Raw genomic sequence first — 19,647 nt, 5'->3', positions numbered from 1 at the left:
AGTTGAAATGGCTACCAACTAAGCTGGCCCGACCATAAGGACGCCATTGCTACTGTATGAGATGCTTTTGTACGTGTTGGTTGAGGTGCAACTGTTATTGTATGCATGTGTGTTTGTGAACGGATGTACGATACAGAGTGGCAATAACAGGAGCAATGTATTATTGGATCAAAAACGAGCGGAGCAATGGGGCACAGCGAAGCTTCGAAGGCAATCGATGTGACACAAATGAAAGCAAGCACATACCATCACACGCACTCATACACATACACATGTATGTAGTATATTAACACAGCGAAAAATTTATTGAATAATTGACAGTAGAACCCGCACCATAAACGTCCGATACTCTTCTAGGCACAGATATTGTAGTATGGATACAACAGCATCAGCATACGATGACGCGAATGATGACACTGAACTGATGCTGAAAATAGTGGAGGTGGAAAAGGTAGGGAGGGTAAAAGGGCATCAAGCATTCATGTATGACAATCCTGTTCTATTTTTAGCTTTCGGTTATTGATTTTCACAAGTGAAGGTATGTGAGCCGAGGCGCGAGGAGCAAGGAAGTTGTAGCAACAAAGCAATCTTGTCTAACTATAAATAAGCGAGCTTAGCTATGTTTGTAAACAGCAAAATGCCTCAAAGGCTCAAATGATATATGTATGTATGTACGTATGTATGGTTGCATAGTTGAAGGTGCAGTTTTATGCATTTGGTAAAAGTTCAACCACTTTACATTGCTCCTCTTCGTCTGATGCTCACTTGCGACACCCTTTGCTGTTCATCTATGCATAGTGATAGAGTGCAGAGACTCATAAGCCGCTTTAGTAAATGAGTTCGCAAATCTAATATTTTATTTAACCTTAGTCGCTGAAGGAGAGGCGCGGTGAGTTTCTTCACGTATGGGTCGATGCTGGCGGTAAAAGTACGTGGGGGAGTTTACTGTCGGAAACTTCGCATCAACCAATGCTTTAAGCTTCCGACAGATCCTTCTGGTCTAAGGTGGATCGTAAGAAGTCGTAAATATATGATAAACTTATGTATTGCAAGTAGTTCTACTAACTCTTTGACGATATTTTAAACCCGTTCACAATTTGACCCAAAATTCAAAAACATAAATATTTACGAGGAAAGGCATTAAAACCAGTAACAAAAGAATTATTCCTAATCACTGCACTCACTCGATTAATTACACACCACTCATGTGCTCAAATACTTAATCACTTAAGCAGTAGGTGTTTGAGCACAAAACTGATCCGATTCGTACACCTAATATGAGCCATATATTTATCAAATAATTATCTACTATTTACAACTGCTGCACGCAATCCAAACCCAACGATTTTCGGCTAAATTATGGCGATTGCATTTGGTTTCGAGTTCATATAAATAATCTTCACACACGCATCAGCACCAAAAGGCAGATGTGTGTGATATGAAAATGGACCACTTCTCAAACTCATCTGAAATTCAAGCGAATTTAGGGGCGAAAGTGTTTAACTTTGTCTAAAACTGAACAGATTTGTGCGAAATCAGAATAAAAACATGTACCGTTGCTTTTAACTCGAACTGCTGAGTAAGTGTGTTAGCAACTGTATTTTGACACATCGACATACATATATACATAATCCCATGCCACTCAGCCTACAAGGCTTAAAAGGCAAAGGTGCAAAGGTATTGCAGTTATCCTTTGTGTCAACGAAATACCCCTTGATGCTTATCTTGGTCCTCTGAGAGTTTGGAACACGTTTACCGACTTGGTCAACTTTTACCTTGTTGGATGTAGCAGCCGCCTTTTGCCCAGACACATTGCATAATAACTATTGTATACATTTTGGAAGTTCAAACGTAGATGCAGAATTACCCAGCACTAAACTTAGTTTTAGTATTTGTATATACAGTAGTATTCCGAAATTAATTGTCAGACCGGTTCGTTATATGGAATTTTTCGATAATTCGAGTACTCACTTAGATGTAGGTTTTTCAATAAAGATTAGTTTAATATCCGAGAATTGCAATATAATAAATTATTTTATTAAATTATTTGCTAAAAAAAGAAAAATACATAACAGAACAATTCAAAAATTCAAGGTCTGCAGTGCCGGATTAGCGGTCTAACACCTGTTCGACCGTAAAAATATCAAGCGTGATTGGGAAATACAAGCACGAATCAAGACAATAAATTAGTACGCAAAATATATTCTCTGTCTTGCACATTAATTATTTTGCTTGAGCTGTAGATTGCTGTACAAAAGCATTACTCTTCTTCGAAAACATCTACACTTTTTTCCGGTTCCTACCTATTGATGGGGTCTTCCTACGAACGCATTGAAAGACTTCAAACATTTCTACTTTGATAAGGTTATCGGACAATATATGTTCATCCCGATCTGATGGTACAATGGTTTTATCACTATTAACCTAGTACTGCCCAGAACTTTTCCATTTCAGATTTTCCTGAAATTAAGTACACATATGTATTTTGACCGGCTGAGCTCGAAAATGAAGTTTGTTTTACGATTCGTTATTATACTCTCGCAATATGTTGCACAGAGTATCATAGTTTTGTTCACATAACGGTTGTTTGTGTCACCAAGAAATAAAAGAGTTAGATATGGGGTTATATATATATAAATGATCAGGATGACGAGTGGATTTGAAATCCGGATGTCTGTCCGTCCGTCTGTTCGTCTGTCCGTCTGTGTGTCTGTCCGTCTGTCCGTGCAAGCGATAACTTGAGTAAAAATTAAGATATCTTAATAAAACTTGGAACACATATTCCTTAGCACCCTGAGGAGGTTGCTTTCAAAATCGGTCCGCTGACACGCCCACAAAATGGCGGAAACCGAAAACCTATTCAGTGTCATAACTAAGCCATTAATAAAGTTATTAAAATAAAATTTTGAACACATGATCGCATTAGGGAGGGGCACATTTGGATATAATTTTTTTGGATAAGTGGGCGTGGCCCCGCCCTCAAATAGGTTTTTTGTATTTATCTCGCAAATCAATAAAGCTATATAAACCAAACTTTCTGTAGTCCTTTCAGATTTTTTTTACAAAATGGAAAATGAGCGTGGCATCGCCCACTCATGGGTCAAAAACCATATCTCAGGAAATACTTGACCGATTTCAATGAAACTTGGTTTGTAATAGTTTCCTTACATTCCAATGATATGTTGTGAAAATAGGCCAAATCGCTTCACAAGCTCGCCTACTTCCTATATACCAGAACTTTGAAGTCGTTTACATTACAATATATAAAGTAAGTACTAGTGAAGATATTGGTGCAGAACTTTGCATAAATACTACGTTTATAGTGTGGCAGGCCCATTCTAAAAATCACCGAAATCGGACCATAGGTTTTCAAGGCCCCATATATCGAATATGAGGACCTCGGTGCTTCTAACCTAATATTAGGGTTTCCAACTTTCAATGGACTTTATACAATACTAGCAGACCCGGCCACACGTTTTTGTGGCTAAGGTATAATACATTAAATTAAGTTGGTCCAATCTTGGCCTCGGCGACGATATTGATTACTCGAGGTTGATTTATGTTACGCAGCATGATTACAACTCACACTACTTTTAATTGCAAAGTACAGACAATTTTAAATAGTTTGGGATAATTGACTACGTCATCCTGGTTAGTAGCTGTGTCAACTCTCTTGGACCGAAATTCTAAAGTGTCGCATTAAGATCATCGATATTTTTTTTTTACCACCAATATAGGTCATTCAATCAGTCATTTATGGTTATCATATTGAGGTTTCATGTCAGGAAAACTTCCCTTTCGAGTCAATGAAGGGAAAGAAATCTGTTGGAAATGCTATTAATCCATCGAGGTGTCAACTGCCAACTAAAGGGTGATTTTTTAAGAGCTTGATAACTTTTTAAAAAAAAAAAACGCAAAATCTCATCGGTTCTTTATTTGAAACGTTAGATTGGTTCATGACATTTACTTTTTGAAGATAATTTCATTTAAATGTTGACCGCGGCTGCGTCTTAGGTGGTCCATTCGGAAAGTCCAATTTTGGGCAACTTTTTCGAGCATTTCGGCCGGAATAGCCCGAATTTCTTCGGAAATGTTGTCTTCCAAAGCTGGAATAGTTGCTGGCTTATTTCTGTAGACTTTAGACTTGACGTAGCCCCACAAAAAATAGTCTAAAGGCGTTAAATCGCATGATCTTGGTGGCCAACTTACGGGTCCATTTCTTGAGATGAATTGTTCTCCGAAGTTTTCCCTCAAAATGGCCATAGAATCGCGAGCTGTGTGGCATGTAGCGCCATCTTGTTGAAACCACATGTCAACCAAGTTCAGTTCTTCCATTTTTGGCAACAAAAAGTTTGTTAGCATCGAACGATAGCGATCGCCATTCACCGTAACGTTGCGTCCAACAGCATCTTTGAAAAAATACGGTCCAATGATTCCACCAGCGTACAAACCACACCAAACAGTGCATTTTTCGGGATGCATGGGCAGTTCTTGAACGGCTTCTGGTTGCTCTTCACCCCAAATGCGGCAATTTTGCTTATTTACGTAGCCATTCAACCAGAAATGAGCCTCATCGCTGAACAAAATTTGTCGATAAAAAAGCGGATTTTCTGCCAACTTTTCTAGGGCCCATTCACTGAAAATTCGACGTTGTGGCAGATCGTTCGGCTTCAGTTCTTGCACGAGCTGTATTTTATACGGTTTTACACCAAGATCTTTGCGTAAAATCTTCCATGTGGTCGAATAACACAAACCCAATTGCTGCGAACGGCGACGAATCGACATTTCACGGTCTTCAGCCACACTCTCAGAAATAGACGCAATATTCTCTTCTGTACGCACTGTACGCATTCGTGTGGTTGGTTTAATGTCCAATAAAGTAAACTGAGTGCGAAACTTGGTCACAATCGCATTAATTGTTTGCTCACTTGGTCGATTATGTAGACCATAAATCGGACGTAAAGCGCGAAACACATTTCGAACCGAACACTGATTTTGGTAATAAAATTCAATGATTTGCAAGCGTTGCTCGTTAGTAAGTCTATTCATGATGAAATGTCAAAGCATACTGAGCATCTTTCTCTTTGACACCATGTCTGAAATCCCACGTGATCTGTCAAATACTAATGCATGAAAATCCTAACCTCAAAAAAATCACCCGTTATTTCTACAATCGCAATTTGGTATTGTTGCAAAAACACTCATATGTTAGTTGTTAATTGGCGATTCTTTAGTGTCACCACAAATTAAATGATTTTAGGCATGCGATTAGCCCGTCAGTAACAGTTGATCCAGGAATAATTGGAAGAGTCTGGCGTAAATCACCTACTAACAGAATCCTGGCTCCACCAAAAACGTTCATCGACAATCAAGATCTTTTAAAGTCCTGTGCAGTACCTCCAACGACTTCTTGAACATTTGGAAAAATTTCGTTAAAGCGCTATTTTTGACGATTTTGTTGACTGGTATTTCGTTCATTTGCAATTTAGGAGTAATTTCAAGGACGAATGTGCTACTAACAGGTGCCAAGTCGCCCCTATTCCCGTTAACCTTGGTGGTGAAAATGAGTGAAATTGGTTCTGGAATTACATCAGCCCTCATATACTATATATGATGATTTTCTATTGGACTTTATGTCGAATATATAGGTAAAATTGTGTGTTATCTTAATAAAATTACATCAATAAATTGTGAGAGTATAAAATGTTCGGTTGGACCCGAACTTAGCCTTTCCTTATTTGTTACAAATTGTTTTGGGCTATCGACACATTAACAAAAATATTTTAACAAAGCAACAATGACAACCTTCAAATTATAATTTTTTGTTTTCTCTTTTATATTTTTCTTTCGAATAAAATTCTCTTATTAGTATCTTCCTCGAAATTTTTTCATATTTACTCACTTTCTAATCTTTTTCTGGCCTTCCACGAATATTTCAAGACTAAAATTAGCCAGATTGGTTTGGCGGTTCTCGTTTTTTTGCGGCACAAACGAACAGCAATTCATTTTTATATTATATTATTATCAAGCGACAATTACTTTTAATTCCGCACAGGACCATTCAAAAATTTCAAAATTTTTAACTCGTGATATCTTTTGAATGGTATGTCAGAATCTAATAATTCAAAAAGTTATATAAAGGTTTTGAAGCGATCTTAAATAATAAATCATTTATTTCGATAAGGATTAATACAAAGGTATAAATAAAGAGCCTTTTCAAGTAGTGGTATATTAATTAATTTTTTTTATATAAAATCGCTTATTGAGACAAAACTATAATAGTTAGAGGTACGATGCGACGTTTTTTGTAGATAATGATAAGTTCTACAAAATTGTAGTACATCACTTTGTTATATCTTCAATCGTTTTCGGAGCGTTCGCGATTAAAGAAAGTTTTTTGGTATTTTTTTTTTACATTATCGGAGTTTTGGTAAGGAACCCTATTTTTTTTAACTAAATATAACCTATGTCACTCAGGGATAGTATAGCTTTCCAACGGTGAAAGAATTTTTCAAATCGGTTCAGTAGTTTCGAAGCCTATTCGACACAAACAAACAAAAAAACAAGCATTTCCTCTTTATAATATTAGTATAGATATATGACGAATATGTGGGTCAAATTGTGTATTATATATTATTAATCAAGTTATATAAATTGCGAGAGTATAAAATGTTCGGTTACACCCGAACTTAGCCCTTCCTTACCCTTTTTTATACTCTCGCAACAAATGTTGCTAAAGAGAGTATTATAGTTTTGTTCACATAACGGTTGTTTGTAACACCCAAAACTAAACGAGTTAGATATAGGGTTATATATACCAAAGTGATCAGGGTGAAGAGTGGAGTTCAAATCCGAATGTCTGTCTGTCCGTCCGTGCAAGCGATAACTTGAGTAAAAATTAAGATATCTTGATGAAACTTGGCACCATAGGAAGGTTGCTTTCGGAAATGAGCAAAATCGGACCACTGCGAAACGTTCACTAACGAAAAACGTCAGAAACACTAAATTTCACATAAGAAATGGCAGATGAAAGCTGCACCCAGATTTTTTTACAAAATGGAAAATGGGCGTGGCTTCGCCCACTTATGGGCCAAAAACCATATCTCAGGAACTACTCGACCGATTTCAATGAAACTTAGTTTGTAATAGTTTCCTTACATCCCAATTATATGTTGTGAAAATAGGCCAAATCGCTTTACAACCACGCCTACTTCCTATATACCAGAACTTTGAAAACAATCTGAATCGTTTATTTTACAATATATAAAGTAAGCACTAGTGAAGATATCGGTGCAGAACTTTGAACAAATACTATGTTAATAGTGTGGCAGCCACATTCTAAAAATCGCCGAAATCGGACCATAGGTTTTTAAGGCCCCATATACCGAACACGAGGACCTCGGTGCTTCTAACCTAATATTATGGTTTCCAACTTTCAATGGACTTTATACAATATATATGACGAATATGTGGGTCAAATTGTGTATTATATAATATATATAAAGTTAAATAAATAAATTGCGAAAGTATAAAATGTTCGGTTACACCCGAACTTAGCCCTTCCTTACTTGTTATTATATAACTTTTCCGGAAAATGCAAAAAACCAGCGTAGTTTGTAGTTTTGTAGTGTAATTTTCAAGTTATTTATGAAAATATAGGGATAAATTTTGTGTTACCATATGGTACGCGTGGGTTAATTTAAAGCAAGTTTGGGACTAGTTTCAACGATGAATAGGTTATAAAGTTATGACAATCACATGGAACAGAGTTCTAGAACGTTTACAAGCAACTAGTGGTTCGCTGCAGTCATATGACCAAGACTTTCTTGCCGTTATTGATAACGTACTGTTTGCTTTAACTAAACGTATGGAAGCATAATATAAAGTTATATACTGGTGTTTTGGAGTATTTCGACAGCTAAAAGAAGAAGATGGCGAACAACCTAGGCGACAAACTAATGCAATTCGCTGAACTGCTGAAAACAGATGTTATTAACCACGAGAAACAGGGGCTAATGGAACTGCAATTTTATAAATGTTTATGAAATAATTCCATAGAATCGTGTTTCCCAATAATTGAAATTGCCTAGCATAATTAGGTATCCAAGCTCTGACAATAGTTTATTTCAAAACTCGCGTGCCTTATTATTTTCCGATGAAATTGGAACAGTCGTTGAAAAAGTGCTTGTAACCGATTCCTATCCCCTGTTCTTCCTTAGGCAAAAAAACTGGGCAATTCAGCAATTCAAAACGATCTAGTCTAGAATCTGACTTCTCTATTTTTACTCAACCCATTTGTACTATCTAGATCTAGGTTAATATTACCGGTTCATATAATATATACAGCGACTCTCACTCATCAGAATCCAAAATGTACGTGCATATTACTACAAAGCAAGATTTTACGGTATTTCACAGGCTAATAATTCAAATTAATTTTTTTACTGTTAGACTTATTACGTTTCTCTAATTCGTATTGTTGGGTGTTTGCTTGTGGTTTGTAAACAATTTTCACAATCTCCATTAGAAGTCTGCACGTGTAACCATCAAAGTTCGGCAAAGTATGCTAAACCGCGCCTACATTTCCCCCCTAACAACAGTTAGCCATCTAACTTTGACACATACTTACACACGTTGGTTATATTATATGAGTACCTGTGTTATAACTGTACAAACGTACAAACTTAGACAAACATTTATTGTTTCAATTTTCTTTCAATTTCCTTTCACCTTCCTTTGGTGGCATTTCTTCGTCTTATCGCACGCACAGTTAATCCGACATACAGCGAATTTGTTGCGTATAAATGCGAGTTCGTATGTATTTATGTGCGTATATACAGCTAAATCTGCATGAACTCGATGATTTTCGCACACGCTTCAAGTGTTGATGTTTGCTCCAAGTTGTTATTCTTTGCTCTTATCCACGGCACCTTACAAAGGATGGAAGAAAATAGGGGAATATTGCATATTTGAAGCTCAGTATGCGGCATGCCTACAGAAGTGTGTATCCATTGCATTTGCTACTGCTCTTGCTCTTGTATATGTAGACATACACCTCAGTCGTCTTTTGTTCCAGTTTGATTATTTACTTGCTGGGCCTTTGTTTGCTTGGCTTCTTGGCTCTTTTGCCGGCTAGTGATGCAAACGGTCTGGCAACAATCAGCGGTCAATCGAGCGTACCGCCTACACGATTTTGATAAACGCAAGTGGAGACGCAAAGCTCACACACAATCGAGAAAATCTACAAAAGTTGTCTTTACGTGAGTGGAGAGGTATTCATTTAAGCCCACTCAGCAAATTCAGATAAAGACGTAAAAATGACTGAAATAAATTAAAGAGTTTCTTTGGTTTTATATAATGTCTTCACCTGGATTCATTAGAACACGCAAAAGAGCAAGCAAAAAGAACAAAAGTGCCCACAAAGTAGTGTATGATCAAAGAGTTTTTCCTACGAGAATCAAAATGGATGCAATGGAATTCTGTACATAGATGTGAATTTGTAATACTGGCATTTAGCAGAACGATATTAATTGTTGAATATTTTGAAGGTGGAAAATGATAGTGATTTCAGTTAATTTGGGAGCCGTTTTAAAAAATAAAATGGCAAAAAAGCCACCAAAGTATCCTTTCAAGATTGAGACCGCGTACCTCAATAGCAAATATAATTTCTAAAGTTGCAAACACAATTAAGATGAGATTCGGTGATTGTCCTTAGTAACGAGGAAGTATATACTTATGCATGGGTACATTATTCATATAAATTGATTTAACATACATTGTATCCTATGGAGTTTTGTAATAATCTTTAGCCATTCGAGACTAAATTTACAGAATGTAAAAATACATAATAACAAATGAACACTTTCTGAAAAGTTGTTAACCCTTAAAGCTTCTCTCTACTGTGATACTCCATCCAGATAACCGGTATCCAAGTTTCCTCTCCTTTTGAATAAAAATCTACAATTTGTATATATTTTTATTAAATATTAATTTTTCTTTGTTGGTATCATAAGATTTTCATTTGAATTTTCTTAAAACCTATGTTAGTATACATATTCACATGCTCGTAGTACACAGCGTATGGTTTGTTCGAAACTAAAACTCGTCCAACACACCCAAATCATCCAAGCGTTTCAGTCCATACTTTAGCTCAGCCTGCAAGGCGGCTTCTGCAAATACTTTCTTATACTTTAAACGGGCGAATTCCTCATGCACCAGGTTGTCGATATTGCTATCGTCGGATAACTCCTTTGGCATAGTTACCAGCGGTAGAAACCCGAACAATGCGAAGAGACCATAAAGTTCACGAGAGCGCAACTCGTACTTGAGATCATCCAAAGTCGGTATATTTTCATAATGTAAGAACTCCAGCGTCTCCCTGAATGTTTTATAATACACATATATTAGATCGTCGCGTCGTTGTTGCAGCAAATGCAGACGAACACTTGTGTTGAGAAAGAAGTTGAGATCGCAGCCAGGGCTACTGTAGAAATTAAATTGGAAGTCCATCTGAAGAATGATGAAAAAAAAAATGTTTGAATTATTAATAATTTTGACATGCGGAAAACCTTAAATTTATATATGTAATACTTATACTTACGAAAATAGCGCGCGTAGGCTTGTCGGGTTGTTTGGGGTCATCATAGGCGAACATGGTATTTCCTAACCAGAGATCTCCATGATTCATTACAACGATACGATCGCTCGCACGACGATCACCCAAGTGTGCGCATATGGGCTTGAAATTATCATAGAAGTGCTGCAATTTTTGTGCGATCTTTTCAAAACCAGGCCACTCCGCTGCATTGTTGGCCAGTTGCTTGAGGCTTTCGCCGAACATTATTTTAAAGGTATCGCTTTTTATGATAGTCTCGTTGCACAGCAAACCGTTCACAAAGCGCTTAGTAATTTCAGGATCCTAAAAATAGTATTTATTTGAAAAGAATTTGTACTGTATTCATAAAGATCTATAAAAAATTCAATTAAAATTCAATGTTTAAGTAATAAAGTGCACTTAATTATTTTTAAATTATTGGTAATGAAATTAGTTTGTTCTCAAAATTAATCATTTTTATTTTCACAAATGTGCAGATTCGTCTTTCCATCAGGGGTTAAGCCGAGAAAAGCTTCAAAACTTTACAAAATGTGGTATAGTCGATAAAGATAGTTACAGTTTAATTATACTTACTCGCTTGGCCAAAACCATTGACGTCGCATGCAAGCGTCCCGTTTGTTGCAGCAGCAATTCACAGTGTGCCCAATCGAGTTTCTTTTGGCGCGATACAATTGAAAAACCATCACTCTTCAAGTCGGTGAGCACGAGTAAACGTGCTGGTTCTTTTATGGTATAAAAACAGCTAAGCAGAAAAAAACTAAAAAATTATAATACATTTGAAAACACCACTGCATACTTACGTGGCACTGAACTTCGGACCATCAATAAGTATTTGCAGCCGTGGCAATACATCCAAGAAGGTCAATTTCTCTTTCAGAAAAGCACCAGAATCTTCAAGGAACTGTGTGCCTTCCGAGGACAGTACGGATTTGATGATAAGCGACCGTTGCTCTTGCACTGGCGGCTCATCGTCTGTAACTAGACGCTCATAGGCGACTAAGATGCGATAGATACGTGAGCAATAATTATCACCAGGGCTGCTGCCCCATTCGAAGGTCACTTCCTTCACCGTCACCTGAATTTCACGCAAACCTTCCTCGAGTGCGGTCGCGAAAAACTCCTCATTCAAATAATCGGGCACAAAAATATCGTTTGGGTTTTTAATAACCATTATTATGAATTCTATATTGATTAATAATTTAACTAATATATTTTTTTGATTGTTTTATTTTTCTATTCTCACTATCTTTTAGCTCCTAATCAACCACGCAAACCGATACGTTCCGCGAATTTCACTAAACTGAAACATTCTCCGCCAAATGTTGCGCTTTAATAGACGCGCCAATCCGCACATAGAATTTCGAGAGAAAAAACTTCCCAGCCTCTTGTTTGGTGTATATCAAAACTATTCCACATAATTTACTTATGTACGTACTCGATTCACTCTACCAATAACTTGTAATTAGCTTATCTAGCTAACTAGTGCGAATACTTTGCGTCTCGATTAGCGACGGAGCGTTCGAGGAGCAATACAAAATGCACCACTTCTAATCTAAACAAACATTTATAGATTATGAGATAACGATCACCTGACACTTCACGACTTTTCAAATTGTTGTGGCTAACAATTAGTTAATTGAGCACTGTCAATAAAAACAGCTAAGTTAACGGCAAACAATGACTGATCTTATCAAGTCTTTGCAATTTTGATTTTTGTTGACTTTGCTCTTCCCTAGTCGCATTATTTAACTGCGATTTTACAAGCGTTACAGCTTATTATACTAAATAGTGGGACTTTGATAAGTACATGTTACAGCGTTTATTCGCAATTAAATCATCGAAAGTATTTATTTTTCTCTTATAATTTTCATTATACAACTTAAATTATCTGTTATTTGGAAATGTAGATTTCTAACTGAGTGAACTATGCGGAATTTATGTAAAAATCCACTCAATACCCAAACCGTAGTGTTCACAATATCATAGATCAATTAGACGAGAAGTTCTTAGTATTCTATAGTTTAGAATATTTCACAATTAAATGGACGACGCCACGCCCATTTTCCATTTTTTATCGCTTTTGGCTTTTGTTCGTCATATTTTTTGTAAAGTTTAGTGTTTCTGGCTGTTTGATACTGGTTGTAGACAACACCTTGACCCTTGAGATGTTAAGTTTTAGTGGTATTGGTTTAATTTATAGTGATGAGGCCAAATAGAATAAATCGTTATTACAAACTTTGTGTGAGATCACTGATATATTTTCATATATTTCGTAAATGTAATTATTTAATGTGAAACCATAAAAATTTTCACAAAATTGGTTTGCGGGGAACAAGTATTAATAATAACAATTTACTATCAGTGGCAGTGAAGACTAGCAAAGATAAACAGCAGAAAATAAAATAACTGATAGCTATGTAATGTATGACAGCTTGCAAGCACTGTCATGACAGGCTGAATGCCTAATAGCTATTTGTGCATGTAATATAACGGTGAGCACATACTGCCACGCCCACCCTTATATATGAATGTCTATGATTTCTATTACTGATGCGCACGATATGTTTGGCCAAAATTTATGCAAACAATATGCTCCCGGCTATTTGTCTGCCAAACGAGCAAAATTCATTAGACATTGCTGGCGTTTCAGCGCTGTTTGGCCAATAAAAATAGTTTCATTGCGAATGCACATATGTTGGCATTTGCAAATTACTACAGCAACAACCAATATTGGTCAAATAGTATAATCAAAGCCAATCAGTGTGTACATGTTCAAATAGCACAGTTATGCGTGTAATTCTGTAATAACTGACAAAGCATTCCATTGAATATATAACATAAATAACAAAAAACGAAATTCAAACATTGCTGAACTTAATTATTTGTTTGCTATAACATAAATTGCGTTAATTTTTCATCGAAATTTTGATTTTTGCAAGCATTCGATGTTTCCATCTATGAATGTACATATATAATTCAAGTTTACTTAATTGTTATTGATTTGCCTACAACTGACACATAATCAAAGTCGAAATCCGTGATCCGTCGGAAGATTTTTCGATATTTTATTTTCCTCTACGATCGCTCGACCCTAAAACGATATGAATTCTTTACATAGAATATTAATTGGTAGATCATCTAGACAATGTTACCTAATCAATTCTTGAATAGTGGTTACCAAAGCCAATGCTAATGTGCTGGTGCTATAAAGGTGTTTTCGATCGATTATTGGATTGTGCCTATTTAGGAATAGGCTTAATATTTGCTTAATATTTCTCCAGTTATTAAATCGAACCTAGGTAAGTTTTTGAACCTTGTGTTCCCGATACGATTTTTTTTACTAGTAACAAGGGGCATGGTGGCGTGTGAATCCAAGCAACTATTTCCACAGTTCATATCACGTCCATCGTTAGTAAATGTGCTGTTATAAATAATTTGCAAATAATGCCGGTTTTTGTTTATTCCTTTTGGCCCATTTTATTGGTGCGACATGCCGTTATTCGGTTATTCATATTTCTTGTAAATTTTCAGAGCGAATAATCAGTAGATTTATCAACTAAGAGTTTAAACTGCAACGTTTTGTAGGAATAATTTGTAAACTGTTTACTACGAATATTCGGTGTACTGTTTTCTAGCTTAAAGTCGACATTTATATCGATATTCATTTATATGACACACTTTAAATTAAAGTAAACCAGTAAATCTTCGTGGGTGAAATGATACTTTCTAATACACAATTCTGCCCAAGCAAATTTGGTTGGTGGTTGAGATGGTTTTATATTAAAACAAGTAAGGAAAGGCTAGGCTCGGGTGCAACCGAACATTTTATACTCTCGCAATTTATTGATATATTTTTATAAAGATAACACACAATTTGACCCAATTTGAAAATCCTATAATTACGTATATGAGAGCTAGGGAAAGTTATGACCTGATTTTAACCATTTCTGATACAGAGACACACTATTAGCAGAACAAAATTCCCTCTGAATTAAATTAAGATATCTGAGAGATTTACCGATATTTTCGGTGAGAAATTACCATAAGGCACTGAGTTCTTCAAATTCGATATCCGGGGCATTAAAAAGTTATAGTCCGATTTCGACAATTTTTTCACAAGTGGTGCGGATCATATACAATATTAATGTAGATTTTTATTTCTCTGTGTTCTTTGGTTCCTAATGTATATCTTATTAAGTGAAGGAATCAGATGGAATTCAAAATTGAGTTATATGGGAAGTTGTAGTTGTGAACCGATTTCATCCATTTTCCACACGTGTCAAAAGGGTTTTTGACCCACAAGTGGGAGATGCCACTCCCATTTTCCATTTTATAAAAAAATCTTAGTGCAGCTTCTTTCTGGTATTTATTCTGTAAAATTTTGTGTTTCTGACGTGTTTCGTTAGTGAGTTAACACACTTTTAGTTTTCAACATAACCTTTGTATGGGAGGTGGGCGTGGTTATTATCCGATTTCTTTCATTTTTGGACTGTATTAAGTGGCTAAAGAAAACGACAGCAGAAAGTTTGATTTATATAGCTTTATTGGTTTGCGATATCATATCATGTGGGAATCACTTGCTCTCTCCACAATTTAAATTCAAGCATAATCTTGTACATGTAATAATTAATACTTTTTTGGCCAGTACAAGTTACAATTTAATACTTGATGAGAATCCTGATCCTGATGTTAAAGATGGCTCCTATTTATCATATAGCCTATATGAGTGTAATTACATTTAGTTAGTGGTAACACAGTGTATTTTTGTGATAGTTTTTTCTGAGAATGATTCTAATTCTAGAACAAATACCTGTATTACTGTTTTTAACGAAGTTGTCTCTTCTAGTTGTTTACAAACGGAAGATTACTCCTTTAGTCATCAAGTGTTGGTTCCATTTAAGCATTTAGCGATAAACAAAATGCAACATTCAATCGAAATGTGCATGCGGTTACTCATGAATGAAATTAAGACGAATGCAATTCGATAACTTGCTCTGAATGCAAGCTCAGTTTTCTGTGAATTATTCGAACTGCATGAAAACTTCCAGTGAAAGGTAAAAACTACGTATGCATGTTTAAGGTGAACATATTTCATTGATGCATTTCTTAAAAGTGACAGTAGCATGTCAGTAATGAAATCATTTAATGAAGTCTAAAATAGATCTACGTTTTAACAAAAAGGTGGTGTATATTACATTTTATGTTAATTAATGCAGACAGTTTACATGCCCTATTAATTAATATTCTTAATAAATGGAAGATCTGCTTTCATGTACGTTACATCGTCAAAATAAGTATTTTTGAAGAAGTGAAAATTTACGTGCAAAAAAAAACCATGTAATTGATTTATATCCCCTCAGTATTTTCATATCTTAAAATATAAAATATAATTAAATTTTCCCTGCGAGCCCTGCTCTGTTGAACCCAACCTCTTCACAATGTCTCTACCATAAGGTGATATAGGTGCTCTGGAATTTCCACTGCCACGTCACAGATAGTATTCCGATATTGATAATATTGAAAAAGAGTTGATTAACGGATTGAATCTCCCTGTGCCACAGTATCCTGTCTTATGTCCACAACTAATTTTTATGTGGAACTTCTTACTCTTAAAAAGTGGAGGCTCCCGAAAACACATGGAAATGGATAATTATATAATAGTGTTCGAGGACTAGGTCATAACAAACAACTGTTGTCAAACAACCGGTTCACAAAAGCCTCACTTATTTTGGCCATTCTGAGCATCAAGTTTAAAATATAAATATGTATTAAAAATTTAATTGAGGGGTTTCCAAATTTAATTAGGTGGGTTTCAAAATTTCAAAATTTGTAAATAAAAATTTCACAAAATACCCTTTAAATATGTATCTTTGATATGCTGAATTGTTTAAATGAAATATATGATTGTATAAATTAAAAAAAAATTTTAAATTGTTACGCTCTGAAACCCTCCTAATTAAGAAAATACAACCTTTTACTATTAAAAAAACACACAAAAAATCTTGAATTTCCATGGATTAAATACATACATATATTCCAAATATTAATTCTGAGCTAAATGTCTGCTATAAGTTGTTAACTAACTAAATGGTATATTGTTCTGCTAAAACGCAAGCGAATGCTGAAATAAATATTACAAAACTCATTTGAATACCGCACTTTAAGAGAAGGAAGCATAAAATTGGCAAATAAAATAGAAAACTCTATAAACATGCAACTACACTCCCTATACTATACCTCTTCAAAGGTTAAAAGGGTATTTCTAAGATATGTTTTCATCCAAAACGCGTGATAATATTCGTTTAGCCTAAAAAGATGTCAGATAAAAGTTCTATTAGTTTAAATTTGTCCCTTTTGTTTGCCGGCGAAGGTGTTCATGTTTATGCGCCAAGACAATTTTCTTTACAACCTCACCAATTAATCCATACCCAATTTCGTATTACAGAATTTCACGCGAGTTCCGCAGCACATTTTCACCCAAGAAAAACACAGAGCATTTGATTTATTTGCGTGTCATAGCAATACTCTCTCACACTTAGCCACACACCTTCTTGTACACTCTCATTTTGTCAGCGTCCATTCAACATTGTAGAAAATTACAAGCACCTGGTGACGCAGGTTAATGTCACCTGAAGGCTGCAATGTTACAAGCAAGTAACCGAGGCTTTAGAAAGACGAGCAACTATTCGAAAGGCGTGAGAATTATGTGCTAGTGTAACCATTTAAGCAAGCACAGACGCACGGGCATATTCATCTCCAAAGGCGCTGGATTTTTCTGTGCTTCATGTTGTTTATGCTGTCGGCTCCTTTGCAGGGTTCATTGCCTGTTTTCTTTCTTTTGTTTTTATTTTTGTTGTTCACGTAATTTTCTCACTCCTCGCTTACTACGCTCTTAATTGCATACAATTTGTGACGCATGAATTTTTAAATTATTCCCTACAATTAAATTAAAGAGCCCACTACGCTTGCCATGAAGGCGCAAGTATGCGCGTGATGAGCACGAATAAAAGAAAAATTATTTACAGCAATTTGCACGAGACAGATTTTATTACAGCAATTTAAGCAGATTTAACAAATTGTGAAACTGTGAAGGCGTTTCTGCATAAAAGGGCATGCGCCCTTGAGGAAAGGTTGGTGGGAAAATGTTACTAGGAAATCGCAAAATTTGTGTTTTGATACAAAAGTTGATATTTTTAGAATTTCCAAAAATTAGACCACATTAAATAATAAATTTCCATAAAACAATTGCTTTAATTGAAAAGTTTTGAATTCAGACAAAAATATTTTCTGGATAATTACAAATATACTCGTTCTATGTACAATTTACTTATAAATGGTTGATTATGTATAAAAAATACATTTTATGACAATTGTGATATCAACTTTTACAATAATTAAGTGAATTTTATATCTGCAGTAAAGCTAATGCTGAATTAATTAAAAATATTCCTAGCAATACCTCATACTGGGAAATACTTGGAAATTGTGCGTCACCCACTACGAAATGCTAAAAATTGCTCATACGCCCCGGCATTAGTATGTAATTCAAGAATATTATGAATTTACCGCCTCATGTGGCACATATGACATCTAAATCGAATTTATTTGATTTTACAATAGTTCTTTTATGTTTCCATTTCCTTTGTCATTTATTTATGTCAGCATTTACAGCTGTCCATTGAGACATGCCCTACACAAACTACACAGACAACTACATAGTACACTGTATATATTTGTAGACACATAGCCAACCACGATTATGAGCATTTTCCAAAACTTTAACAAACACATAGACACGAAATATTATTTTTAAACATTCATTTTGTTGTGGTAGTGGTTAGCGGCTGTGGCGAAGAGAAAGCAAACCCAGCTGAACCACAACAAATATGGGATTGTGAAGTACAAGAATGCATTGACAATGTAGAATATGCACACATGGGACCAGCAACAGTACGTTCACACTCTTGCTTTGTTTAAGTGTATACACAGGCACTTTAGACCAACAGTAATTACCATACAATGAACTGGAGAAATGTGCTTATAAATATATTTTACAGGCGTGTGAGAGTGAAAATATTTATATGGAGTGCTTTAAGTGCGTGTTTGTTTGTTTATGGTCGCGTGTCAATGTGATGACACTTGAAGGCACGATTTTGCCAAAAAACATGTGTCATAATATTCCGTTATACTTTTTTTAGTTTGTTTGCTTTATGCGTGTTTCTTTTATTACACTTTGGCCACTTGTGCCGCTACTGGTGTAAATTTATGCAAACCAACGCAGCTATTGTCGATATACATACGTCTATATACACTTCTGTAGGAAGTGACAAATGTTGCTCGCGTGTGAGCACAAGAAAGTGCTAAACAAAAGAAAGACAAACTTTTAAAGGCGCTAGCTCGCAATCAGCATAAGGAAGTTGACGCTTATGCATGTGCGGAAGAAATATATAGGCCCTGTAAGAAAAAAAAATTGAATAAATCTATAAAGAATAAATCTAATTAAATCGAAACTTCTCCAGTCCATATTAGAAATATTAATCTTAAGACAAATTGGACTCTAATTCTTTTAATTTAAATATTCTATAAAAACGACATAGAAGAAAAAAGTCTGTTTCTGAAGCCTTATGCTTGATAATCTACATGTTTACATAAATACCACACCCGCTCTATTAATTTGTCGAAGAGTGCAGCGTTGCCGTAAAAACCTTTTGAAACATTGGTAGACAGATACAGATAATTCAATAAGGATATTGACATCCTTCGATATTGATTTGCATCCAACGTTTGATGGTTTTGACACAAAAGACAAATTAAGACAAAAAGTTTGAACGCATATTAAGGGTTTTTGCAATAGTTTGGTTTATAGTAATTCTTTTAACTTTAAATTAATTTGAATTTATTTAAGAATTAAACATTTCAAATATTTTTGAAGTTTTTCATATATATTCTAGTTAAGTCATAAACTGATCTTTCGGGTGCATTGAGATTGTTCAAAATAAACTTATTGTTTATAAAAAACTTCCAAAGAATAA

General features: G+C 35.3%; 2 protein-coding genes across 3 annotated transcripts in view; one reads left to right on the top strand and one right to left on the bottom strand.

Annotated features, from left to right (window-relative positions):
- The window catches only part of LOC105212430 (dopamine receptor 1), a 102,686-nt gene that overhangs the window by 62,004 nt on the left and 21,035 nt on the right, over positions 1 to 19,647 (top strand). The gene's annotated exons all lie outside the window — the stretch shown is intronic.
- On the bottom strand, positions 9,959 to 12,057 carry LOC105212346 (uncharacterized). Of its 2 annotated transcripts, none has more exons than XM_054233990.1 (4): positions 11,416 to 12,057; positions 11,189 to 11,372; positions 10,601 to 10,918; positions 9,959 to 10,509 (listed from the first exon to the last, which is right to left on the bottom strand). In XM_054233990.1, the coding sequence occupies exons 1-4, from the start codon at positions 11,784 to 11,786 to the stop codon at positions 10,096 to 10,098; spliced, it is 1,287 nt and encodes a 428-aa protein (XP_054089965.1). In that variant the 5' UTR covers positions 11,787 to 12,057; the 3' UTR covers positions 9,959 to 10,095. The 2 variants fall into 2 exon arrangements, with proteins under 2 accessions (XP_054089965.1, XP_011182551.2); XM_011184249.3 differs by having other exon boundaries at positions 11,189 to 11,357; positions 11,416 to 12,040.

This window comes from Zeugodacus cucurbitae, chromosome 2 (genome assembly GCF_028554725.1).
Source record: "Zeugodacus cucurbitae isolate PBARC_wt_2022May chromosome 2, idZeuCucr1.2, whole genome shotgun sequence".
Taxonomy (NCBI): domain Eukaryota; kingdom Metazoa; phylum Arthropoda; class Insecta; order Diptera; family Tephritidae; genus Zeugodacus; species Zeugodacus cucurbitae.
This window is presented reverse-complemented; position numbering and strand designations above follow the sequence as displayed.